Source organism: Pteropus alecto, unplaced genomic scaffold, assembly GCF_000325575.1.
Source record: "Pteropus alecto unplaced genomic scaffold, ASM32557v1 scaffold121, whole genome shotgun sequence".
NCBI classification, from domain to species: Eukaryota; Metazoa; Chordata; class Mammalia; order Chiroptera; family Pteropodidae; genus Pteropus; species Pteropus alecto.
Genome location: NW_006434369.1, coordinates 9,285,570 through 9,313,457, shown reverse-complemented (window position 1 = coordinate 9,313,457; position 27,888 = coordinate 9,285,570). Strand labels below are relative to the sequence as shown.

General features: G+C 35.4%; 1 protein-coding gene across 1 annotated transcript in view; it reads left to right on the top strand.

The window, feature by feature from the left end:
* Positions 1-27,888, top strand: part of HIVEP1 (human immunodeficiency virus type I enhancer binding protein 1) — a 128,116-nt gene that overhangs the window by 77,510 nt on the left and 22,718 nt on the right. The window contains 4 exon segments of the mRNA XM_025044916.1: positions 12,760-18,671; positions 21,840-21,973; positions 22,694-22,869; positions 27,326-27,427. Coding sequence (XP_024900684.1) covers positions 12,760-18,671; positions 21,840-21,973; positions 22,694-22,869; positions 27,326-27,427 — 6,324 coding nt within the window.

The following is a 27,888-nucleotide window of genomic DNA, read 5'->3' as shown; positions in this document are numbered from 1 at the left end:
ATCTCCTTGCTATAGAACTCATTCTGCTCATCTAGGTGTTTTTTCAATATTTGAAATTGTTGATATGAATCATTTTGGATCTCATTGACTTTTTTCAGAAGTACCATCCTGAATTCTCTGTCATTTAAGTCGTATATTTCTATGTTTGTAAGCTTATTTTCTGGAGATTTTTCTCTTTCTTTCTGAGCTGCCTTGTCACCTTGGTTGTTCCTGGTGTTTAAGGGACTGTTTCTCTGCCTGGGCATTAATGGAAGTGTATTCTGCTTCCCTTCTCCCCTCCTCAGAAAGAAAATTTATTATGTAATGGTCTCTAGCCTTTTGCAAAGAAGGTGTTTTTATTTTGGTTTCCAGTAGGTGGCATCTAAGCTCTTGGATCTCTGCTTTATATAAATTCTTAATAATGTCTTTTTTTTTTTTTCTTACAGATGTTTAATCACACCCACTACCCTCAGTCTCAGTTCCTGTCAGTGTTAGGGCCAGTTTCAATAGCGTTTTCTCAGATTCTCCTGGGACTCTGTGGCATTCCATCTTGGAGGATATGGGGGGTGGGGCTCTGTAGATTGAGGAGATGGGATCTGCAGCTCAGCCTCGGTTTTGCCCGCTCGGCCATTAAAAATCAACTGGTGTTTCTCTGCCATCTCCATTTCTCAGTCTTCTGCCCTGATGACTGGGCACTGCTGCCAGCTGCGTGGAGCTCACAACTGTCCAAGGCAGGGCTGTTAGAGAAGTCACTGCATCTTCTCCCCTCCCCCTCTCCCACAGGTAGCTGTGGTGGCTGCAGGAGGAAGCTTCTTTATTTCTCCCAGTCCCGGATTCTGACCTGTGGTAGCTCTTATGCACAGATCCCATGCTCAGATGTGCTGGTGTGCAGTTTGGGTGTTTTTTGTTGAGTTTTAGATGTTATGTTTTTGTTCTTTCAAGGGGAGAGATCTAGGGATGGCTTTCATTTTGCTGTGTTTAATCTAGAACCCCAGTTTAATGTTCTTTATTTTAATAGTGTTCAGTTTATTTTAAATAATGTTTTTTTTTAATATTCTAATACATAGAATACATCAGAATTATATTAACTATTTTATAAACTTATTTTACAAAACATCAAATAAAATGTTTACATTTTAAATTGTTAGAAGAGTATTAAAAATTTAGTTTCACTGAAGTTTAAATATAAGTGTTAATCCTGGCTATGTAGTATTTAGTATTATAGAAAAGAATGCTGAAATACTGGTTTAGCCATTTTGTTCTAGTACTGTTGCAATTAAACTTTTCAAAGACAAGTTTTATCTATTTTACTTTTTGAAATTTTCAATTTGATTTATATCTGATTTTATTTTTGTTTGGATTTTATTTTTCTATATTTCTGTAGTCTATTTCTCTGAAATCATATATTGACTACTTAGCAAATTTTCTTTCACCTATAAAAATTCTGGAGTATTAATTTGACTTTAATTACACAAATTGAGTACTATTTTGTTTATATCTGCTAGATTTTGATCTGTTATTTTCAATTATTGTTAAATAAGAGTTATTTTGTTAGTTTCTTATTTTGCTAAGTGATCTGCTTTTTTGTTGAGCATTTTTTTCACACATTTACTTTTATTTTCTCCCTAAATTAAAAAAAAAGTTCTGTGCCAGAATGTACATACTTTAGAAAGACTGGATTCATAATTCCCATTGTATATTTCCAGTTAAGTTGCAAATATCTTGTAGCTATTGTTTTGCTTTTTTTTTTCTTCTTCAATTTATTAGGGTGACATTGGTGAATAAAATTTTATAGGTTTCCAATGTACAATTTAATAATACATCATCCATATATTGCATTGTGTGTTATCACCCAAAGTCAGATCTCCTTCTGTCGCCGTATATTTGACCCCCTTTACCTTTATTTCCCTCCTCCTCCCATGTTCCCTCTGGTAACCACTGAACTGTTGTCTGTGCCTATGAGTTTTTGTTTGTCTTGTTTGTTTGTTGCTTTCAGTTTTATATCTTACATATAAGTGAAATCATATGGTTATCAACCCCTTCCATCTGACTTATTTTGCTTAGCATGATTATCTCAAGATTTATCCATGTTGTCACAGATGGCAGTATTTCATCTCTTCTTGTGGCTGAGTAATATTCCATTGTATATGGGTACCACATCTTCTTTGTCCAGTCGTCTATGGAGGGACTCTTCAGTTGTTTCCATGTCTTGGCCGCTATGAATTATGCTGCAGTGAACATCAGGGTGCATATGTCTTTACAGATACAAATGCCCTCAAATTTGGGGGGTAGATACCCATAAGAGGGTCATATGGTGATTCTATTCTTAATTTTTTGAGGGGCCTCCAAATGATTTTCCATAGTGACTGTACCAGTTTACATATGGTGATTCTATTCTTAATTTTTTGAGGAGCCTCCAAATGATTTTCCATAGTGACTGTACCAGTTTACATACTTACCAGCAGTATATGAGGTTTTCTTTTCCTCCACAACCTCTCCAACACTTGTTATTACTTGTTTTGTTGATAAGAGCCATTCTCACAGGTGTGAGGTGGTGTCTCATGGTGGTTTTGATTTGCATTTCCCTAATAGCTAGTGAAGTTGAGTATCTTTTCATATGTCTGTTGGCCATTTGTATGTCTTCTTGAGTGGTGTTTTTTTCAGGTCCTCTGTCCATTTTTTAATTACACGTTTATTTATATGAGAATAATACCACCAGCACATGGTAAATTTAAAAATACAGAATTTTAGATGACAGGTGGAGATCTCCTATGCCATTTTTATACTCTAATTCCATAATGTTTTAAAATTTTTTTGAAACTTTATTAATTTTTTATTTTAATAAAGGTTTTGTAAGGTGTAAATTTTAGTTTGTCTTTATCCTACTACATTTTCTTTTTGTTTACTGACTTTAGCTAATCTTAGCCTGTTAAAGGTGAGCTCAGATTCCCTTCCCTACCCCATAATTGTTTTTGTTTCTGAATGTATTTTGTTGCCTATTATATTATAAATGTTTAATGTTGTATCTTGCATTTTTAAACCTTTAAAATGGTCTTTGGTGAGAGTTGATTTCAAATTTCAGTTATATTCTATTCTTGTTTTTCTTTTCAGGACTGAGGTTCTTATTTAAAATAGCTGCTGTGTTCTGATGAGTTTTCAGTATATTCCTCCACTAGGAATATTAACAAGGCTGTTGAATCTAAATTGATTAGTCATACTTATATTTCACTTAGTGCCCCAAGAACCACTCGGATCTTCTCTTGATACACTTTTAATGAGGTACAGTGATGCTCTCAGAGGTTGCTGTTGTACAGTGTACTAACTGCAAGTTCTCAGATCTTCATCATAGCATTTGTTCTTCCCTCTTTTATGGTCTTATCCATTTACATGCTCTTAATTATGATTTTTGTATTCCATATGCTTTGTTATTTTTCATACAGTTGCTACTCATTTAGATTTATCCTCATAATCACTTTTTTTGGCTGTCATTTTGTCTTATAGCTCTAGTTTCCTGTCTGGGATAATTTTATTTTACTTGGAGAAAAGTCTTTAGTTTTCAATTAGAGCAGGTCTGTTGTGACAATTTCAAGTATTGTTTATTAAAAAATATTTCTTTTTATTCTTGAAAAACACTTTTGTTGAGTGTTTTAGAAGCAAAGAATTCTATCTTGGCTGTTGATTTCCTTGAGCGCTTTGTTGCTGTTGAGCTATCACTTGTAGGTGTAATTGCTCATTTGACAGTAATATCTTTTTATTATAAATATATTTTTCTGGTACTTTTATAATTTTTGTCTTGTGTCTGATTTTGACAGTTTAACAGTGATGTGTATAGGTGTGGTTCCTCTGTATTTATCTTGCTTGTGGTTTATAGCACTCGAATGTGTAGATTAATGTGTTTTGTTAGTTTTTGAAAATTTTTAGACCTTAAATCTTGCTTCAGACCCATTCTTTGTCTTCTCTCCTTCTGAGCTTCCAATTTCAACCCACTACAATTTATTCTCTTAGTTTCACAACATTGCTTCTGGAATTTGCACCCTGTCACCTCCTAGGACTTCGTTTCTATTAATGCATCTCCTACCAAATTCACTATCGTTTTCAGCTGTTCCAGTCTCAAGATTAGCTAAATATTCATATTTTTCTCATTATTTACATGATTTTATTACTTACATGTAATCATTGGACTTATTTTGGAATACAGTGGTTCTACTTAAAATGTACCTTAATTTTTCACCTCATGTGTGAAATCAGCATTGCATATTTAAAAACTATATTATCCTTTAAAAGATTTTGAAATATGCCCCTTTTTTATGTAGTCTTTTATATATATATAAATCAGGGAGTGTTTAAGCACTCAATGTCTTTCATTATATAATCCTTATTAAGAATTTTATTGTTTAATTTAGAATATTTTTTCTCTCAAATGAAGATTGGAGTCATGTCACATTTTTAAAAAGTATTTTTTATGGTTTGAAATTATATAAAATTTAGAAATTTTACAATAAGTGAATTGATATCTTCAAAATATTGATTCTCAGAAACATAGTGTGTTTCTTCATTTTGTAAGCCTTTTTTTTTGTAATCATACCTGAAACTTTAATTCTCTTTATGTTTTGAATACCTTGTATTAAATTTATTTCTAGGCATTTAAAAAAATTTTTGCTGTTACAAAAAATACTTTTTTTCCATTATGTTTTCTAATTATTTTAGGTATAAGTGAAAATTGATAATTGTATGTTTTTGGTAGGCAGCTACCTTATTGAACTCTTATTAGATAAAGTAGATTGTCAATTATTTCTCTTGGGTTTTCTGTTTTATCAGTAAATAATGCTATTTTCTTCCTTACCATCAGCTGTATTTCATTTTTTTAGCTGCAGTAACTAGATCATCTAGAGAAGTGATTAAAAAGTCATAGCGATTATTGTAAGAATCCTTTCATTTTCCCAGACTTCAGAGGAGCTTTCTCTAATGTTTGATTTGAGTGTTGAATATCATTGGTATGGTAAATATTTTTATCATGTTTTCTAAGTTCATAAAGTTTTGTTTTTATTTTACTCATTTCTGTGTGACTCCTCTTTGACCTCTAGGCTATTTAGAAATACGTTGTTTATTTTTCACATATTTGGGGATTTTCCAGATATCTTTCACTGTGTGTGTGTGTGTGTGTGTGTGTGTGTGTGTGTGTGTGTTTGTGGGTTTTGTTTTTTTTTCATATTTCTTTTTGTTGTGGTCAGACATTTTATATGTCCTTTTAACCTTTTTGAGCAGCAGACTTTGTTTTTAAATTAAATAGTCACCTGTGACCTGTGGTTACTAGTATTAGTTTTCTATTACTGTGTAACAATTACTGTAAACTTAGCAGTTTAAAAAATGCTTATTTTTATAGTTTGGTATGTCAGAAGCCTGACAATCTTTTTTTCTTTCTGTCTTGTATTTTCAGTCTCTTTCTCTGCTGACTTTTACTTCCTGTTTATAAGCACACTTAACTCCCATCCCCTTATCCTAAAGATACGTTTCCTCAACCTCACCTGATATTGATTTACTGCCCTGTTCTTTTCCTTCATTGCCAAATTCTTAGAATATGGTCTGTATTTGCTGACTTTTATGCTTCACCACGCCCCACCCCAACCTCTTACCCTTTTGTAACATAACCTTCACCCCCCAGGACCCAGCTGAGAAGTACTTTCTGAGATAATGATGTTCTCGTGACCATCCAACCCAGCACCTTCTTATTTAGTTCTGTTTATCCGAATGTAATATTTAATAGCATTGGCCACATCTTCCATCTTATAAGTTCCTGACTTCCCGGAGACTTCACTATCCCATGTTTTGTCTTATCTTTTCATTTCTAGCTCACTCTAAAATATAGTGATTAACCAAGCTTCTGACGGCAGACTTCTCTCTCTACTACATAGTCTTTCTGACTTTCTGACTTTTACAAAAACAGCTCTCACTGTGACCTCTCTAGTCCTAGATCTATGCCTCTAGCTCAGATTTCTTTCTAGGGAAACAAAAGAATATGCAAGTGGTTTTAATATGTCATAATTTTCATATTGCTATGTAATCTTTGTAATTATTTTAAATGGATGTATAAGGTTATGTTAAATGAATATGCTATAATTAGCCTAACCATTTCCCTATTGAAAATTTCTAATGGGATACACATGATATTGTGCATGGAATAAGCCAAGAGCACGTGTAACAAGGCTTGCTGCCTGGGAAAGGGGACAACTGAGTGTTGTTTTCGTTTTTCCTGACAAACCCTGACGACAGAACAGGTGTGGCTCAGTTACATTGAGCTTACATGTACCCTTAACATGGAGCAGGAGACAGAGATGCCCAATGGTCCTTGTTGCTACAGTGGCTATTTCTAAGATGTTCCCTTAGAGCCTGGAGCATGCCCATGTCTTTACCTCATTTGCCTTTCTTGCTGTGTTTATCGTCAGCCCTGTGGACATGTGTATCTCTAATTAGACTAGAAGTGAGACCTTTTGTGATTCTCAGAATAGAAAATAGAGTAATATAACTTACCAACCCCCAAATTACTGCAGGCTACAGAGAGTCAAAGTATCTTTAAGGAGAAAGTTATTCACTCATTTTTTTCTGAACCATAATTAAACTTTACAAAAAAGAAAAAAAAAATCAGCCAAATATCAGTTAAGTCTTCAGGGTACCTCAGGGTTTAAACTTTTTGAGTATATGGTCTACATACAATGAAATGCAAATATGAATTTTTTATTTTCTTTTTTTTTCCAGTTTGCATACATTAATGTTCCATCTTTGGGTTCTCATGTCTACTGCACCTTCACCTTATAGTGCCTCTTGGTGGCCCGATTGTCCCACGCTATCGGTCCTTGGCGACTACTGCTTCTCCCCCACCCCTTGGTTTGCTTTTTCCAGAATGTCCTATGAGTGAATCATATACAGGTCTGGCTTCTTTGATTTAGCAAAGTGCATCTAAGCTCATACCTGCACCAAGCGGATCAACAGCTTATGCCTTTTTATCACTGACTTGTTTTGTTTTATGGATTACCACACTTTAGTCATTCCCTGTTGAAGATCATCTTCATCTTCATTGCTTCTAGTTTTTAGTGATCATAAAGTAATGACTTCAAAAAAAAATTCTTTTTAGTCCTGGATTTGTAGCTATAATTTATAATTCTACGCATGTATGTAAAGCTTAAGATTTGGTGGAATGGATAACGAGTTGATTTTTATTCCGTCTCAAACTAGTTCAGTCTTCCTGATAAAGATGGGAAAATCTCTGGCAACTTTCCTCAGGCTTTACTCCTTTGAATCATCCAAGAAGCCCACTGTCACTACCTGAGTTCAGGGTAGCATTTTAACTCTTACTGAGCTACTGACAGGCCTTCTGAATGGTCTCTTTGCCTCTCATCTTTTGACTCTGACCCAACATGCTTTCAATTATTAGAAAGCAGGTAGCACTTATGTCCCTAAGACCCAAAAGAGATCTAAATCTTTCACTCTAAAGTATCTCTAAGTAAAGCTGAAAAACAGATTCACCTTCAATCAAAACAGGATTTTAAACACACTGGTAGGTTGTAGTTTGCCATGCCTACTGACTTCGACAGTATTCTTAGTCACACTTAACTGGCAACTCAGATGTTCTCCTGAGCCAATTTGCTTGTTTTTAATCTGTTGCTCTCCAGAAGTAATCCTGGAAACCAGCTGGGGGTGCTATTCTAAATTTCTTGGTGCTCCTCTCTAAAATTATACGAGCTCTAATAATGATTAGGTTTATGCCTGAAAAAATGAAGTGCCAGTGCCTTAGATACAGAGAACCTAGGAAGTTTAGCTCATATTTCCCTAACCTTTTTCCAGTCACCTTTCTCCAATCAAGTGGCCTCTGTTATCTTTTCCAAGCTTTTGACTGCTGTCGACATGATGGAGAACTCTGGCTTTTTTTATGAAGCCCAGTGAGTCAAAAGACTCTGACAGTGGCAACAATGTCAGTTTTTGTTCCTCTCTTGAATGTGATTTGTGTCTGTTAAATGAATTCCTGTTTGGATTTCTAACATGGTGATGTCTCAGAGCTTCTGCCTGATTGTCAGCCATTTCTAGTAGCAGACTGACAAGAGTATAATTTTTAGCAGTTAGTTGACTCCTGTTTTTGAGCCTTTCTCATCCACTTTACTGTATGTTCTTGCTGCATAAGGAAAGAGAATTGTGTTTCATCTTTCACACAAAGAGGGCTATGTGCACCAAGCATGTCCAACCCTAATATTGGTAAAAATAAACAAACAAAAACTGAGCAGCTGTAGAATCATAAGCTGGTAAATATATAGCAGTGTCCATTCTATAAGGCAGAGAGTGGGCCTGTGTAGTGGTTGATGGAAGAGTGAGCATATTAAACAGGCACCATTCTTGGGCTATCTTCTGTCACTTGTTGTATGATCTGTCTTTCTCTCTGCTTCCTCTAATTTTCATTTTAGTTTAACACAACAACAGAGTGCCTTGAAAATTATCAAAATGCATATGTGCTGATGGTAAATAGCTGCTCTCCAATCACCTCCATTCCCAGCTGTATTTTCTGCTTTGAGGCATTCTAATCTGTACTATCTCTTAACTCTGTGACCTATGGTAGCTCTATGATAGATTTAGATAATAGCCACAATGTTTAATGATTGTACTTTTTTCTGTAGATAAGGGGGCAGGAGAAAATAACTCCAGTCAGTCTTTAATAGTTAGATTTGAAATTAAGAAGATTAAGATGAGTTTAAAATACTACTCCAGGTGTATCATTCTCTGAAGACCCAAGAGTCTGCCACCTCATAATCCAAGGCATTGGTTCCCAAGAGGACACTATAGTCACTGATTCGTAGCCAGATAGTTTAGCTTCCCGCTCTGTGCACCCCAGTCCCAAATCTTGAGAGCCAATGAAGACGACCGACAGTCAGCAGTGAGGTATGCAACTTGCTTCAAGTCAACCTCTAGAATGATAGTGCAGTATTATTCATCTATGTGCCTGGTGTCCTCTGTGTGTGTGTGTGTGTGTGTGTGTGTGTGTGTGTGTGTGTGTGTCTCCCTCTCCCTCTCCCTCTCCCTCTCCCTACTTCCGAACAACAAGGCCTTGAATTTACAAACTGATTCCATATCCAGAGTCATCCCCACCCATGATGGAATGGGCTTTAGACCTGAAGGAGAGTGATCCCTGTTAAAGGGGATCCAAAAGAATCTTAGAAGAATGAACACAACTTAGAAAAAGACTTTTAGGAACAGTTCAATGCCACCAGGCAACAGAAAGCAGAGAAAACATGAAAAGACAAACCAAAAACTCAGCCTTAAAGAAAATATTACCTTAGAAACAGAAGTGTTTTTTAAGCATAGAACTTAACAAGATCATAAGTTTATTTAGCAAGAGCTCAAACATATGAAACAGTAAAATTAGATGAAATGGGAAATATGGAACTAAGGGAACAAAATGAGAACAAAACAACAGTAGTCCCAAAACTAACAAATGAATTTGAAATATTAAGGAACTTAATGGCCTGAAAAATATTCACATAAAGGATAATTCTGTGGAAAGCAAAAACAAAAAAGAAAAAGATAAAAGCAATATACACTATCATAATGGTGATACAGCATGAAGATAATTGATGTCTATAAAGAAGCCCACTGTAAAAAAAAATTGACCAGAAAATATATTTGAAGATATAATAAAAGAAAAATTTTCGGAAATAAACTAATCTCCCTATAGAGAATGTGTTCTAGGAAAAATATTAAAACTTGTACATTGATCAACTTTGAGCTAACTCCTAGTTATAAAGACCTCAAAAATAAAGAATTTTGTAGATAATATGGGCAGAAAAAAAGTAAGTCACCTCAAGGTTGGGAAACTATTAGGCTGGCACCAGTTTTCTCCATATGAGCATCATTGCCTGAGTACACAGGGGTATACAAAGTTTCGAAGGAAAAAAAATTCATGTATTAGCACCAGGTAAGTGTTAAAATTCAAATGGAGAACTAGTAGTAAACAATTATAAAAATAAATGTAAATGTCATAAACTTTGACAAAAGAAAGATGAGTCAAATGTTCATTTAAAATTGAAACGTGTAGTTCAAAAAAATTTGAAAAATCTGTTTAAAATATGTTTTTTCAAATTCTTACCTCCAGAGGAAAATTTGGGAAATAGTAAAGAAATATGGATCTTGGAAGCAACCTAAATGCCCATCAACAGATGATCAGATTATATAAAGAACCATAAAGAAGTTATGGTTCATATATATGATTGAATATTACTCAGCCATTAAGAAAATGAACTCCCACCGTTTGCAATGATATATGGATGGACTTAGAGGTTATTATGCGAGTGAAATAAGTCAGACGAAGATAAATACCATACGATTTTGCTTTTATGCAGAATCTAAGGAACAAAAAGAACAAACTGATCAAACACTGACTCACAAATATAGAGTCCTTTTTGGTGATGGACAGAGGGGATAGAGGTTTGAGGGCAGCAAGAATGGGGTAAAGGGTTAAAGAAGTACAAATTAGTAGTTGATAGATGGTCATGAATGGGGAGCACGGCATAGGGAATGCAGTTAGCATTAACATATTGGCCAGGTGGAAAACTAGAGGAGAGAAGGAGCAATTAGGGAGATCGTTTTATAAACTATATAAATGTCTAACCAATGTATTGTATACTTGAAATTAATTAAAATTAAAAATTAAAGGAAATTTAATAATTTTTAATATTACCTAATATCCTAATATATATTAAAATTTCTCCTTGTTCCAACAAAAATAAATAAGTAAAAATAATAAAGAAATACAAATCTTAAGTTTAGTAATTCCTTTAGTTTCACTTCACCTTCATTTTCTTTCTCATTTTTTTTTGATAGTTTTTTTTTTTTCAACTACATTTGGCATACAATATTATATTAGTTTTAGGTGTACAACATAGTGATTAGACATATATATAATTTATCAAGTGATCACACCAATCTAGTACCCGTCTGAAACCATACATAGTTATTACAATATTATTTACTATATTCCTTATGTTGTACTTTAGTTATCCTCATGACTGTTTTGTAACTGCCAGTTTGTACTTCTTAATCCCTTCCCCTTTTCACCCAGCCCCATCCCTCACCCGCTCTGATCTGCTTGTTCCACTCAGACAGGTGCCAAGCTGGGAACTGCTGCTCCTGAACAAGTGGTTTCTCTTCTCTGTTTTTTTACTTATTTTTTGCAGCTTAGTGGCTTTAACTTTTACTTCAACCCACCTCCAAGCTTTTTGGAAGTGAGTAGGGAAACTACTCACCCTGGACGATTATCATTTTTCCTTTTGCTCATTTGTTTGATAGAGTTAATGAGAGATATAAACACATAATGACTTTGTTAAATTGATCTGTAAGAGGGTAAACCACTGGTAAAACAGCATCTCATAAATTAGTGGATTGAAGAATAAAGGATTTGCTCAACAACATTTTGTAAAGGTAGCAACAATACTGACTTTTTTTCTGTTACATTCTTCAGCTCAAATAGTTGAGTTATGAGACAACCCCACGCCCTACTACCTTACATATTGTTTGCCTGATTATTGTCGGTAAATGTATCTTTATCAGATTAGTACTTTTTTCATTAAACATATGACAGTACATAAATTGTCACAAGATGACTAGAATATTTTTTATGTGAATTTTATCAGTAAACATGAAGTGGTTGTGGTATAGGCATTTGATCTAATATGAACTTCAAATATGTGCATTACAACAGCTACTTGAAAATAATGAGAAATTAGAGTATTTGACTCTTCTGCAAATAAGTAATATATACTTGAATAATTTTTTATATGCCCAAACATCCAATAAATGGAAACAAACTAAATTAATGGCCAATAATTACTGCTCAGTAATACAGTATTTGACAGAGATTGTGGGTTGTTGATACCATTTAGATGCCAGTTTATTTCCAGCACAGCCAGAAATGGAGTCAGTTTCATCTCCTCTCTCCTGCAATAAGTTCTATCTATCTACCGCCTACCTACCTACCTATCTATCATTAATTACAAAGAAACACAGCCATTGAATATTTTATTCAGTTAAATTGGTGACTTTTTTTTTAACTGAGGATCATTACAACATTATGACGTTTTAATTTTGTTGGTGAAGAACCACAAATAAGTGGCTTATTTTGCTTTTATATATTTTTGTTCATCGATATAATTGCTAATAAAGCAATTATTTCATGATTTTATAAGCTAATATGGTTATTTTGAGATATGGGGTATTTTTGCTCTAAAAATTATTATACAGTAGTCCCTTTTCTCATAAGAATATCAGTATCGCATGTTTTAGAGCAGTAATATTATTTAGAAATTTGCCAAGAAGTTTATTTTAAAATATAGTAAATGTGATAAAACAATCAAACACCCTGCACTAGAGGCTGACTTTTCTTATTTGTGGGCCAACTCTCTCAGAGTGTTGTGTAGATAGAATCTTCAGCTATAAAGGTGAAAGGGGAGGATTACTTAGTTTTGAAAGATCTGGTTCTAAGATCTTGTTGAGAAGGGAGTTAAGAAAGGAACACAGCATTCTAGAAATGTATGCTAAGGTCTTTGTATGATTGTTTCAATAGATTTTTGATTGGCAACAGTCTTAGAATGTTAGAATGCAATTTTATCCTAAATAGACTTTTCTTAAATTACCTTGTTCTGTTGTCTTAACACACTCAATAATAATAATAATCTTAATTTAAGAGAAAAAAATTATAGTTGGTATATGTACTATTTTACCAACTTTTTTTTTTTTTTTAAACAGAACTCTTCGAGGCTGGTATTAAAGGAACTTCAGAATCACTTAAAGGCGTGAAACGAAAAAAGATTGTGGCAGAGAATCACCTGAAAAAAATACCAAAATCGCCACTGAGAAATCCTCTTCAGGCAAAACATAAACAAAATACGAAAGAGTCATCTTTCACTGTTCTTCAGAGTGCTTCAGAGTCTCACAACAAACAGAATCATAGTCCTGTAAAAAATGGGAAGCAGTTTACGAAACAAAATGGAGAAACACCTGAGATAATTGCCGAAGCCTCTAAGTCTGAAGAATCCGTCTCCCCAAAGAAGCCCTTGTGTCTGCAGCATCCGTCTGAACTGCGTAGATGGAGATCAGAAGGCTCTGACCCCGCCAAGTTAAATTTCTTAGATGGAAAATGTGATTCTAGTTCTGTTTCAAGTAAAACCAGGACTGACCATAGTGAATGTATCTCCTCTAACTGTAGTCCTGTTTCCTCCTCGTATACAAATACCGCATTTGATGTCTTACTGAAAGCAATGGAGCCAGAACTGAGCACCTTGTCACAAAAGGGCTCACCTTGTACAGTTAAGATAGAAAAACTGAGACCAAATAAAACTGTACGACCCCCTTCTCAATTAAAAAACAACTCAATGGATTCCCCAAATCAGACTTCACAAGAATTCGTTGCTGAATCACAGTCTTCTTGTACCTCATACACAGTACATGTGTCTGCTGCTCAGAAGAGTGAGCAAACATCAGTTCAGTCAATTTCTCATTCATATAATCAACACGAACACTTTGTTTCTAAATCTAACCAACAAAATCAACAGCTTCCAGTGTGTTCAGGTTTCACAAGATCACTGACGAATCTGCAAAATCAAGAGAACACCAAACTTGAACAGGTTTATAATATAGCAGTGACATCATCTGTAGGTCTGACTTCACTTTCCAGTAGAACTCAGGTTACTCCTCAAAACCAGCAAATGGATTCTGCTTCTCCCATGTCAGTAAGTCCAGCCCATTCTATACAGTCACCCTCAACACCAATTTATAATTCAACTCCTGTCGCCTCTGTCGTTAATCATAGTGTAGAGCAAATGTGCAATCTTCTTCTGAAAGATCAGAAGCCAAAAAAACAAGGAAAATATATTTGTGAGTATTGCAATAGAGCTTGTGCAAAACCAAGTGTGCTTTTAAAGCATATCCGCTCCCACACTGGAGAGCGACCCTATCCCTGTGTGACCTGCGGATTTTCCTTTAAGACTAAAAGTAATCTGTACAAGCACAAAAAGTCCCATGCACATACTATCAAACTGGGTCTCGTCTTGCAGCCAGATGCTGGTGGTTTGTTCTTGTCACACGAGTCCCCCAAAACACTTATTCATTCAGATGTAGAAGACAGTGGTGAGAGCGATGACGAGAGTGCTGCCGACGAAAGACAGAATGACCTGGGCTCCGTTGACCTTCAGCCTGTGCAAATAATGAAAATGATATCAAATTCTGAAGCTTTACCAAAATCAAGTTCCATTCCAACCAATCCAAATCATGTGGTAGGTGACTTTTCATTACAGGAGAAATCTTCAGAATCACAAGCTGTGACAGAGTTACCAAAAGTTGTGGTCCACCCTGTCAGTGTGTCCCCTTTAAGAGTTGACAGCCCGAAGGTTACAGATTCTAAGCTTGAACTTTCTAGTGCACAGAAACAGAAGGATCTTCAGGTAACGAATGTACTGACACATTCAGCCTGGACGTCCTCCCTAGAGACTATTGAAAAGTCCCGTCAGAAAGGGGACGTGAGTCAGCCAGAGGGAAAACAAGAATCTCATGTAGGAACAGTACACGCCCAGCTACAAAGGCAGCAGGCTACCGATTACTCCCAAGAGCAACAAGGAAAACTTCTGAGTCCTCGAAGTTTAGGAAGTACAGATTCTGGTTACTTTTCACGTTCTGAAAGTGCCGATCAAACAGTGAGTCCACCAACTCCTTTTGCCAGAACATTACCCACTATAGAACAAGACTCAAATAAGATTAATGGGCCTTCTGCACCTTCTACATTGCCAACAGGTGAAAAAGCATTGCTTTTACCAGGTCAGATGCGTCCACCTTTGGCAACAAAAACACTTGAAGAACGGATATCAAAGCTTATCTCCGACAACGAAGCCTTGGTAGATGATAAACAGCTGGATAGTGTAAAGCCACGGAGAACCTCTCTCTCACGACGAGGAAGTATTGATTCCCCCAAATCATACATATTTAAGGATTCTTTCCAATTTGATTTAAAACCAGTGGGACGGAGAACAAGTTCAAGCTCTGATATACCAAAGTCCCCTTTTACCCCTACTGAGAAATCAAAACAAGTGTTTCTTCTGTCCGTACCGTCCCTTGACTGTTTGCCTATTACAAGAAGTAATTCGATGCCTACCACAGGTTATTCAGCAGTACCTGCAAACATAATACCTCCCCCTCATCCACTGAGAGGAAGTCAGTCATTTGATGACAAAATTGGCACTTTCTATGATGATGTCTTTGTATCGGGACCTAACACTTCTGTGCCCCAAAGTGGACATCCTCGTACCCTTGTCAGACAGGCAGCAGTGGAAGACTCTTCAGCAAATGAAAACCATGTTCTCGGTACTGGACAGTCCTTGGATGAGAGCTATCAAGGATGCAGTATCACTAGTGACACTGTGTCTGCAAGAAACAAGTCATTGTTACCAGGTTCACATTTAGAAAAAAAGAAGTCTCATCAAGGGCGAGGGACGATGTTTGAGTGTGAAACCTGTAGAAACAGGTACAGGAAACTGGAAAATTTTGAAAATCATAAGAAATTTTACTGTTCAGAGCTACATGGACCAAAAACAAAGGTAGCTGTGAGAGAACCTGAACACAGCCCCGTGCCTAGCAGTACACAGCCTCAGATTCTACATTACAGAGTTGGTAGTTCCACAGGGGGCTGGGAACAGACACCCCAGATAAGAAAAAGAAGGAAAATGAAGAGTGTTGGAGATGATGATGAACTTCAGCAAAATGAAAGTGGAGCTTCTCCAAAAAGCTCCGAAGGCCTCCAGTTTCAGAATACTTTGGGCTCTGCTTCCAGTTTGTCTAAACATAATGTCCTAACAAGTGACCAGCATCATAGAAATATACAGTTGCAAAACTCCCAGATTCAGCTTGTTGCCAGAGTTCCTGACCAGACCATGGATCCGAAGCTGTCCACCATCATGGAACAACAGATAAGTTCAGCTGCCCAGGACAAGATAGAGTTGAAGAGACATGGAACTGGGATCTCAGTCATCCAACATACAAACTCACTGAGCAGACCCAGTTCATTTGATAAGCTTGAGTCTTTTGAAAGAGGCTCCCCAGTTTGTTTCCAGAAGCCAAGTAGAACAGGGAAGCCCGGGTCCCTGAAAGTAATGGGAATTTCCCAAGAGGAAAGTCACCCTTCTCGGAACACGTCTCATCCTCACCAGCCTGTACCATCAGACACTCTTCGAGGAGAACTTCAGGAAGTTTCAAGAAAGCTTTCAAATGAACGACACGTGTTAGGACAGCCCTCAAGACTTGTCCGGCAGCACAATATCCAAGTCCCAGAAATTCTGGTCACGGAAGAGCCAGATCAGGATCTCGAAGCCCAAGGCCTCGATCAAGAAAAGTCAGAGAAGTTCAGTTGGCCTCAGCGTAGTGAGACCTTGTCAAAATTGCCAACAGAGAAACTGCCTCCCAAAAAGAAGAGGCTTCGTCTTGCTGAGATAGAGCATTCTTCAACTGAATCAAGTTTTGATTCCACCATCTCCAGGAGTCTAAGTAGGGAGAGTAGTTTATCTCACACTTCGAGTTTCTCTGCTTCATTAGATGTAGAAGATGTTTCAAAAACTGAGGCTCCCCCCAAAATTGCTTTTCTCAGTAAAACAGAGTTTGTCATGATTCCAGCTGGCTCTAATACACTTAATGTACCTGGAACCCACCGGGAAATGAGGCGTGCTGCATCAGAACAGATTAACTGCATGCAAACTTTGATGGAGGTCTCTGATTTCAGAAGTAAATCGTTTGACTGTGGAAACATAACTTCACCTCAGACAACGCCACTTGTTGAATTACAGCCTCCAACATCTCCTTCTGGCATGGGGATGACTGGGCACGTGCCTCTCTTAGAAAGAAGGAGAGGCCCACTGATACGGCAGATATCTTTAAACATAGCTCCAGATAGTCATCTTTCTCCTGGAAACTCATCATCCCTCCAAACTATTGCCGTTCCCGGTGTGAATGCTGTACCATTTCAGGGGCCTCAGCTCACTAATACATCTGTAGCTGAGTTTCCTGCAAATACTGTGCACTCCCAGACTCAAGTTAATCTACAAACAGAAACTTCAAATTCCAGCTCTGCTAACATCTTTCCTGTTCATCAACTTTTTGGTATCAATTTGTTTAATCACGTCCATGCACCCCTTAGCCAGCAAAACACGCAGATGTCTCTGCAGGTGTCTACACAGAGTATCAAACCAGAAGCAAATCCCAATTTATGTGAATCTAATAAAAGTGAGGATTGCTTTGCTCCCAAATATCAACTTCAGTGTCAGGTTTTTACTTCAAGCCAGTCTTGCTCTTCTAATCCTGTTCATTCTTTTCCAAAGAAAGTTCTTTCAGAGCCAGTTGAGGCCGACCATCGTGCAACTTCATTAGCACTACCAACCAAATCAGTAGATGCCATGTCTAATTCATGTCCTCCACCACCACTGAAGCTTGGGCCGCTCAGTGGTCAGGTGCAGAAGGTGCCAACATCATCATTTACGCTGCCCATGCATCTGCAGAGTAATATTCCAGCATACTGCTTCGCCACAGTCACACCTCTGCCACAAATACTCGTGACCCAAGATCTGTCCAATCAGCCAATTTGCCAGGCTAAACATAGTGAGGTGCCAATCAGCAAAGAACAAAATTCTCTGCCAAAATTGCAAAAAGTTCACCAGAATGCTTTGCCAAACCCAGAGGAAGAACTTGTTTGTGAAAATGTTTTTTCAGAGATAGACCACAATTCTCTATCCAGATCCTTGCCTGTAACTCAGAAAATGTCTGTTGGTAGACTTTCCCCGCAGCAAGAATCTTCAGCTTCAAGTAAAAGGATGCTTTCCCCAGCAAATAGTTTAGACATTGCCATGGAAAAGCACCAAAAGCGAGCTAAAGATGAAAATGGAGCTATTTGTGCAGCAGATATCAGACCATTCGAACCACTGAATCCAAGAGCTAATGACATTAATAAACAGAAGAAACCTGTTTTAGTGAGGCAGGTTTGTACTACAGAGCCCCTTGAAGGTGTGATATTGGAACAGGATATTTTTTCTCAGCCCGAAATTAGTAGCCAGGCTATTAATTTGACAGATATTTTACCTGTTGATAATTTGTCATCAAGACACTCTAAATCTGTAGTTGTAGAACCTATAAAAGAATTGCAGGAATTTGAAAACATCAAGTCATCCTCATCACTAACTCTTACAGTTAGAAATTCACCAGTTCCTTCAGAATGTATAGATAATAACCAAGAAAAGAAGTCTCCAGAGGTTAAAAATCAAGGTGACGAAGTGAACATCCAAGAACAAAGTCAACCTATAACCACAGCTCTTTCAGTGTTAGATGCTGACGACACACGGCAGCTGTCTCTCCCCAGCCTGAAGACCACAACCAGCTTTACTTGGTGTTGTCTGTTAAGACAGAAAACATTACATTTGCCTCAGAATGACCAGAAAACTTCAGCCTACACTGACTGGACAGTAAGCTCCAGTAATCCAAATCCACTTGGTTTGCCTACAAAAGTTGCTCTTTCTCTCCTTAATTCAAAACAAAACACTGGAAAATCACTATATTGTCAAGCAATAACCACCCATTCCAAATCAGATTTATTGGTCTATTCAAGCAAGTGGAAAAGCAACTTAAGCAAGGTACTTGAAATATTATTTATCTTCAAAAATAGTTTGTGCAGATGAGTTTTAACATGTCTTGATGCCTTTTAAGTATTTTGGTTGGAAGTTGTAATGGCAAATTGTGCTTTGTAACTGTAGTTATTTGAAAAAAAAGGATAAGTTTGCTGGGGTTAGCTGGAGTCCTTTCAGTGATTCCGTTTTGAAGCATTTTGAAAATAACTTGCCCTGAGTATTTCTCAGCTGAATATTTTAAATCTTTGCTTAATGGCACAATCATGGTTTTACTTTCATTGTTTTATATTAAGATTTTGTTTTTATTGCTAAGTGAGAAGAGATTATGTTTATGCTTTGTCCTTATTAATACAGGGGAACAGAGGTGTGAATACTGAAGATTGTTATATGTCATTTTGAAATATAAGCAGAGAGCCATTCTGTAGTTCTGAGAATCACGTTCCTAAAATAACTAACTCATACTTCATAATTAAGTTGATTTGGTCAAGATTTATGGAGTAAGATCATAAAACTAGAATTTTATGTTATTTATGGAATCAGTCTTATTAGAGGTGTTGTATAAAATAAAAAATATTTGTGATTAATAATATGTAGGTAGGTTTATTGATAAGAGTATCACGTTGAACTCTGGACATTCAGAATTATAGATTTCAGAGTTATAGATTAAGTCCTTGTCCTCTGCAGATTCATAGGCACATAATTCAGGTTCATAAACAATATGTACTTATCAATAAGGAAAGATCACTGTTCAGTATTATAATAGAAGTATATATAACTTTAAAAGAAGAAAGTCTCTGATATTCTCAGTAGGTTGAGGAGGATCTGAAAGTGCTGATACTTGAGCTGAGTCTTAAAAAAAGGGGAGAGATTATTTTTTAGGCAAACAAGAATGAAAAATTTTAGTAGTCTGATGAATGACATGGAAATGAGAAAGAACTTGGTTCATTTAAAGAAATCTGAGGAGTCTCATGGCTAGAAGGTATTATAAGTTTGAAACACTGACATACTTCAAAGTTGGAAGTGTAGGTAAAAAAACAGAGAATATGCATGGTGGTGGAGGGCCATTAATACTTTCTCAGTGAAGGAAGGCGCATCCAAAAATTAAATTCAAAATTTAATTTTGAAATACCTGGACTGTATTCTAGATCTACTAAATCAGAATGTTGGAAGATGAGACCTGATCATGAGAATTTAAACAACTTCATGTATGTATATTTCTGAAGTGCCTGTGAAAAGTGGCTTTCCTTCAGTACCAAGTGTTTGGCAGAAATGCCTCCGGAACTGTATATCTAGATATGAAGCTAGGAGAGAGTCCCAGGTGTGGAACATGGTAGAGCTTCTTCAGTGCATAGGTGTAATTAGTGAGATTGCTCAGGGAGAGTGTAAAGAAGACACCAGGGCCTGAAATGGATCCCAGGAATCACTACTATTTAAAGGGTTGAATAGATAAAGAACATCCACATATAAGCTGAAAGATTGTCTATAGAGGAAGTAGGGGAACTATGAGAAAGTGGTATCACACAGATTAAGTAAGAAGGTATTTCAGGGAAGATTGTTTGAGCAGAAAGGTCAAATAAAGATGGGATCTGGACTCAACAGTTCTAATACCACTGGAGACTTAAGTTATATGGGCAAGTGGCTGTGGAAGATTGGGTCTTGGGTTGGCTTTTAACTCACAACCCAAATGTTAATGTAATTCAAAATGGAAAAAAAAAAAAAAGATAAATGCTAAAGTAAAAGAAATGAGGCATCGGCAACATACGGTGCCATGGAGTGGTCTAGCATATAAAGACCTACGAAAATGATAAGGATTTTGGCATTTAGTTCATTGGTCACCGATAAATGGAAACCAAATTTGATAGTAAGAAAGTGAGCAAAAGCTAAGTGGGGATTTGGTATTGAAAAGAATATGAGAACTAGGATTACTGTTAAAGGTACAAAGTCAAGGAAAGGTATGTATATATATTACACGTTGTGGGGAAACCTGATGTGTTTGCCAGGAAAAGAAAAAGAGACAGTTGTGTTTTTACCTGTCATGGGTCAGTGTCATTACATCGTCACACTACCTTTTTGAGAAACTGAGACCAGCAGCTTTTCTTTACTCCTGGCTTTACAGGGGCTTCCCAGGATACTCTTTCCGAGGTCACAGAGGCCCTCTGTCCATGATACACACACCCTCTCATCACTTACTATTATTAAGTTATCCTAGTATGATAGCTATCTACACGGTGATATGATTTTTTAAAGGAGTTTTTTAACAAAGAGGCCCTTGATTAGAAAAGTTGTGCCTTGTGTCGGATTTGGCCAGAGGACTAGACTTTGAGCCTTTCTGTTAACACTTGACCTTGGACAAATGGCTTAACCTGAGTGTCCTTCCTTACTGGGGTATGATCCATCTGTGCTGCCTGCCCCACAAGGATATGAGCATGGAATGGGCTGAGGAATGAGAAAACTTGTGAATGGTGTGGTTGTATAAAATCTTAAGGTGGTATTACTATAATGTTTCTATGGAAGAATACATATTGCTTATCATTTCGATGTTTATTACCTTTTCTAGAGTTTTAGTTATTATCACACCAAAATCTGTTGACCTGTATCTATGTCTCACAGTTTTCAGTATTAAGATACAGAGAGGAACATAATTATGGTTTAAAGTAATGGAAGGAGAGAGTAAAATATTGGGAAATGGGGCTTTTGCTTTAACTTTACAGTACACTGAAGTTGAAGGAGATTTCATTGTGTTTCTCAGGAGTATGAGACATTTTCCATCTGAAGAGAAAAAATTATTTTAAGAGATACACTTAAACTGTAGTATGAGTGGTTGGTTAGATATTAGAAGAAATACTTAGTCTATTAAAAAAAAGTTTCTGTTAAACTCACAGAATACCAGGGTGTGGGAGATTGGAAGGCCTTTATTTGGGGTTGTCAGTAGACTGTGGTGGGATTTTAAAATAGCATAAGATTTATCAGTTTGCTGTGGTTTAGACAGATTTGGTAGAGATAAGCAGGGAGATAAAGCAAATGACCTTTAAACCTGTTACTTCCTTGAAATGCATTTTATGAAGTTAACTATATGCACTGTATTCTGCTTTGTTTTATTTTCCAAGTGAAACATTAGCATGTTTGTGTTTTCAGTTTTATTAAATTAGTTTCTCTTTTTTTTTTTCCTTTCAGAGAGCATTAGGTAATCAAAAATCCACAGTAGTTGAATTCAGCAATAAAGATGCCTCTGAAATTAACAGTGAGCAAGATAAAGAAAATTCATTAATCAAAAGTGAACCAAGAAGAATTAAAATATTTGATGGAGGGCAAGTACAAATTTTACTTCTTAAATGTACATTTAAACTTACCTTTTAAATGTACATTTGCTTTCATGTGAATGAAGACATTTCAGTACCAATTTTATATAAATGTTGCAGAGTTTCTCAGCTTATTAACAGAATCTTCATGGCACAATATATGTTAGGTATTATGTTAAATAATTCCATTTTGATTAAGAAAACGATAACTATTTAGGATACATTGGAGGTTCTAGGAGGCAGCTAAGAACAAAGTTTTCAGAGTGAACCTTGGATTTCATGTTGATTTATGATAAAGAATGACTTGGAAAACCTGCTCTAGGAAAGGTGAACTGTGCCTATTTGATGTTTTTGTGTATTTGGTTATGAGAAAAACAAAACGTAAAAGCCAATTATAGTTATAGTGAAGCTCAGAAATATTTCAATACTTTTAGTTGTTGTGATTGAATTTAACAGTAAAGAAAAATTTTAAACCAATGACTTTAAAGAGGAAATATTTTAAAATTAAACCCAGTATTGAATAAGATTTGTTTGGTTAGAATTAGCTATTAGAATATTAAGTGCTGTATGAAAAGCTAGAATATTCTGTTACTTGTATGTACATAAACTTTATATTGTTTGAGTCTAAAAATTGTGCCTTGTTTATTTTTAGGTTGAATTTTAATCACCAGTATTTTCTCAAAGACTTAGTATCCAATCTCCCTATTCATTTCTTTTTTTTCAAATTAGATATAAATCAAATGAAGAGTATGTATATGTCCGAGGCAGGGGAAGAGGAAAGTACATTTGTGAAGAATGTGGAATACGTTGTAAGAAACCTAGTATGTTAAAGAAACACATACGAACCCACACAGATGTCCGCCCCTACCACTGCACTTACTGTAACTTCTCCTTTAAGACGAAAGGTATGAGATGACATCACTTCATAGTACTTTTTATATGCATTGAGTTAGTAGAGCTAAGACTCAGCTTTACATATTTTTGACCAAAAATGTGGTAACTTAAATAGATTAATATAAATTACATCTTGTCAACATTATAGTCTTTTTTCTTTATATGTTTCTAGACCTCTTGGGAAAAAACTTTTTTAATAACATGCTTTTAGTATATAATAAATATAACATTTTAGAAGGAGCAACTGCCCTTTTTTATTTTACTCCCCAAATTACAATTGCATAACATGATGACAAATACATTTTCAAAAGTACGTACTAGGGGCTGAAGAAGAAAAAGAAATGTTCATGATCACATGTAAATATACTTCGGTGTTAAAAGATTGAAAAATTTTAAATAATAACTGCAGTGAACTTATAATGATTGCATTCATGTTTTATCTAATTTTAGGCATGCAGCCATTTCTTTTTCTTTTCTATGATGTATTTTTTACCCAAATTTTGTTGAATTTCAGCTTCAAAAATTTTCTAACTTTTGTACTATATAACATTTATACATCTCAGAACTAGTCATTAAAATTATATTTAGTGCTCTTTCTGTATTCTTTATATGTTATTTAAATTGTAAGGCTTTATTATAGTTAAAATAATTTTACCCTCTACAAATTTCCTATTACATATAATGAATACACTACCATAAACTGTTTGCTTTCTCCATTAGGCTCCTTGTTCATGAATCATTATATAAAAATTCGTTACTTGATACTTTAATTTCATATAACACCCTTTAAAAAGTAAGAATATTTCTAAAACAAAGTAATGTAATCATTAAATGATCAGTCTGAAAGGATTACATCTGCAAAAAAAATTTGATTATTTTTTTATCTATTTTGAGTTATTTGCTTTTTTCTGATTATATTGTTTTATGCAGTTTTTTGACTTAAAGATTGATCAACTCTTTAGCAAAATTTGTTACCTTTTTTGGCTAGTATTTATCGGCATTTAAAGAGAGTTAGAATATGTAGTGACTAAGTAGCATCAAAATAGTTCTTACCTGCCAATAGTACCTGAAACAAGAATGATAGGGAAAAAAATGAAAACTGTTCTTCGGGTAGTATTGAATATTTTTTAAAAGTTTCAAGAAATCAAAATCACGAAGACTTGAAAGGAAAAGTAATTTATTTAGTCCTTTGATTGTGCTGTGGAACTTGATTTTGAGAAATAGAAGGTGGATTTCAGGATGATTTTCCTGGTCTTGTGCTTTGATAAGATAAAGTGCTTTGATATTTTAACCTAATTTATTGCTTCTTCACTGGTTTTGATTCTGATTAAGAAATTTCTATTTTTACTGTGAGACCAGGAGACCAGTAATATAGGCCAGTATAACTAGTAAAAGATTACCAAGTAAAGAATGATGTTACCAAGAAAAGAGGATCAAGGTATAATATGAAATGGGTATTTCTCAATAGAAGGAGGGAAAGGAAACAGGATAGTTAAAAAAAAATACACGTTTATAAAATAAAAGCAAGAAAGGAAGGAAAACTTAGTTGTGGAAAACCAACTACAGAGATTTCTTGGCAAAGAAAAATATTATGAATCACCAAGTGTTAATTTTAGCAAAATAATTTAAAATAACACCATGCAAAATTTTAGATAAATGTTTACTAAATGGTGGACAGGGGGGCACAGTGACCCCTGAAAAGTGATCATTATATGTTAGCAGTTTCCATGTCTTTCATTTTGTAATATGCTGCATATCTGAATTTACATTAAATTTTTTGTTTTGTTAGATAATTCATTGGAATTATATGATAAATATTAATTTGAAGAAAGCTTCCCTAGTTAAGGAGACTGGTGAAGAAAATATTAGAAATTCAATATTTCCCTATTCTTGGCATGACACTTGTCTTTTTTTTATGGTCATCTTCCTTGTAGCAGTCTACCTTTTGTAAATATATGTAAAACAGATTCCATAGTACCTTTTCAGGGTAGCTAAATAATTAATAGGCTTATTTTAAGATTAGGCTATAGATTTTGCCCTACTCTGGTTTGCATTGTTGTCCTAGCCAGTTCACCTCTACTTCTTATTCATTGTATCCAGTTATTAACAGAAAGTAATAGTGGTGTGTGTGCGTGTGTGTGTGTGTACATATGGGTATATGTATGTAAAGACAGCAAAATATTATCAAGAGAATGATGTAGTGTTCGAAATTGATGCTTCTGATAGTAATGCTTATAAATCTATACATCAGCATTTGTCCTCTTAGTTTATTTTATGAATACATTTTCAAAATAATTGATTTGTTTTCACTATTCTGCTTTAAAAGTCAGCAGAAAATACACAATGAGCTAGCATCTCTACAGGATTTAGTCCCATTTATGTCATAGAAAGCTAGTCTCTATATGTAGCTATAGGAACCTAGAAACATAATCACTCATGCTTTCCAGAGGATTTAGATTAATATTTATTAAATTTGTTGAAAAATTTATCTATTAAATTAATTCACAAAGTTTATAGCATTGCTACAGGATATTTGCATTTTAACATGCATATTTAAAATGCAAATTTTTTGTCTATTTTAAATTATTTATGAAGTTGGTTAATAGTAATAGCTCAAGTTATATGGAAATATGCTCATATTCTCAAATTTGCCTCATTACAATTACATATTAACTTTTTAGAAAGGAAATAAGCTTCTGTGGCTATCTATTTAGAGAACAAAAGCCTTTTGAAAGGAACTTGTTGGGGACCTTGTAATTTGGTAATATTGTTATGACACTAGAAAGTATTTTGACTTATAAGTAGAAATTTCAACCACATTAACATTGCCAAACCATTTTTTATAACTTTTTAATGTGAAAATTCTGAAGCATGCAGAAGAGATTTGTATAATGAACACCACCAGTATACCTATCAACTTTTAATAGTTATTAATATTTTTGCCATATTTGCTTTATATTTTATTTTTTACATATATTTAAAGTAAATGTCAGAGACATGGCCAAGCTCTTTAAGCCAGGTATTATCCCTAGAATCACAAAGATTAGAGTTTGTTGAATCTTGGACAATATCTGGCCTTGGCATCCTCTTACACTTCAACCCCTAAAGCACAAGGCTCTGGGATGCAGCACATACAATCTAGTGCAGGAAAGGGCTTGAACAATGTGACCAGTTCCATGGGCTTATTGCATTTTTAGTGGAATTGAGGCTCTGTAAACATAACTATTTTGCAGGTCCTTCAACCACTGCAAGCACCAAATCTGGACCAATGATTCAGACATTTTTAGCTCATCTAATTATTCTCGAATAATAATTTGCCCTGCTGACCAAACTCACTATTAGATTTTATTTATTTTGTCAAAAGAGATGATTTTCCCTTGTTGGAAATTTTGCATGTGTATGGCATTATCCACTCAGGGTGCTTGATATCCTCAGAAAAATCTGAGCTCTCCCGCTGCATTCATGATCACTTGTGGCAAGCTTGCCCAGTGGTTCCCACTTAGCCTGGTCATACTTATAGCGGTTTGTTCATACAACAGCTGCCTGAGGAATCACAACTTTAGAAATAACACTGTGAGACTTCTAGTCAATATGGTGAAGTGCAGTTATGCAGGTAATTATTTCTTATGATTCAAACATACAGAATTACTGTTTTTAATAAAACAACAACCAGATACAGTTTTTAATAGTTAAGCTCAAAATTTAAAAAGACAAATTCCCAAGTACTAAAAATAAAAAAGACACTCTAAGCTAGCATGGTGAACAGATATTAAAAATAATAATAATAAAAAGACCATAGGGACGATAAAGTCAGATATGTGCCTACAGACTTGGGGTTTTAATGTTAATGTTGGAGTTGAGTCTGAGGCCTCTGAAAGAAGCCTGGCTCTTTTGTCCAGTGGCTTTGGACCATGAAGAGGGGAAGGCTGTTTGCTCAAAAGCAAAACCCTGTACATATACTGTAAAAACAACAACAACAACAACAACAACAAACCTGGTCCAGAGTCAGCGGTGTGAAACCATGAAGGTCCCAGGCAAAAGCAATCAAAAAATTGACCCATGGAAATGTTACAATAAAAACTAAAAAACATGCAAGGAAACAAAATATTGTGAGGGAGATCCAGCAGACATAACTGATGGAGAATTTGGACTCTTGGAACTACAGACCTTAGCTGTCTGAAAGGGACTTTAAGTATGTATAAAATGTTTGAAGAAGTAAATAAGGACTAGAGAATAGAAACTGTAAGGCAAAAGTAGCCATTATCAAAGTAGAGGAGGCAGATTTGAAAAACTATTACTAATAAATCAAAAGGTACCACTATTTTCTTTTGTCCAAATTTTAGTGATTGAAATTGTATAACCAGAATCTATACTTTCACTTGAAATAGGAATGGAATTTGCCAGTGTTGACAAATGCGATAGCAAAATAATACTATGTAAGCTTAGTAAACATTCTTTTCCCTTAAGGAAATCTGACAAAACACATGAAGTCCAAGACACATAGCAAGAAATGTGTGGATTTAGGCGTCTCAGTAGGTTTAATAGATGAACAAGATACAGAAGAATCAGGTAAGGCTTTATTCCATATTTTTCATAAATGCTATTTACAATGTACTGTTTTGTTGCATCCATACTCTTCTTTCCATTCCCACTGATACTGCTTAGTGTTCCTACTTTCATTATCTCTTATTTATACTATGCAGTAGACTCCTAATCAGTTTGCTCGTCTCTAATTTGTCTTTCTTCCTATCCATCTGTCCCCACTAATGTTAAATTAATCTTACTGAAGCATGTGTCTGATCATACAACTCCTCTGCTCCAAGCCTTTCATTGGTTTCCATTTGCCTACCAGATAAAGTATGAGCCACTTGATCTTATATCTTCAAAGTCCTTTGTATTCTGGTGCATACCTACTTCTTATTTCTCATTTCTTTGGTTACCTACCCTAATGCTTAAATTTCCTGCTTACATGACATTGATCCGGCTCTCTACTTATACAACCTTCCCGTAAAACCCCCACCCTCAATCTC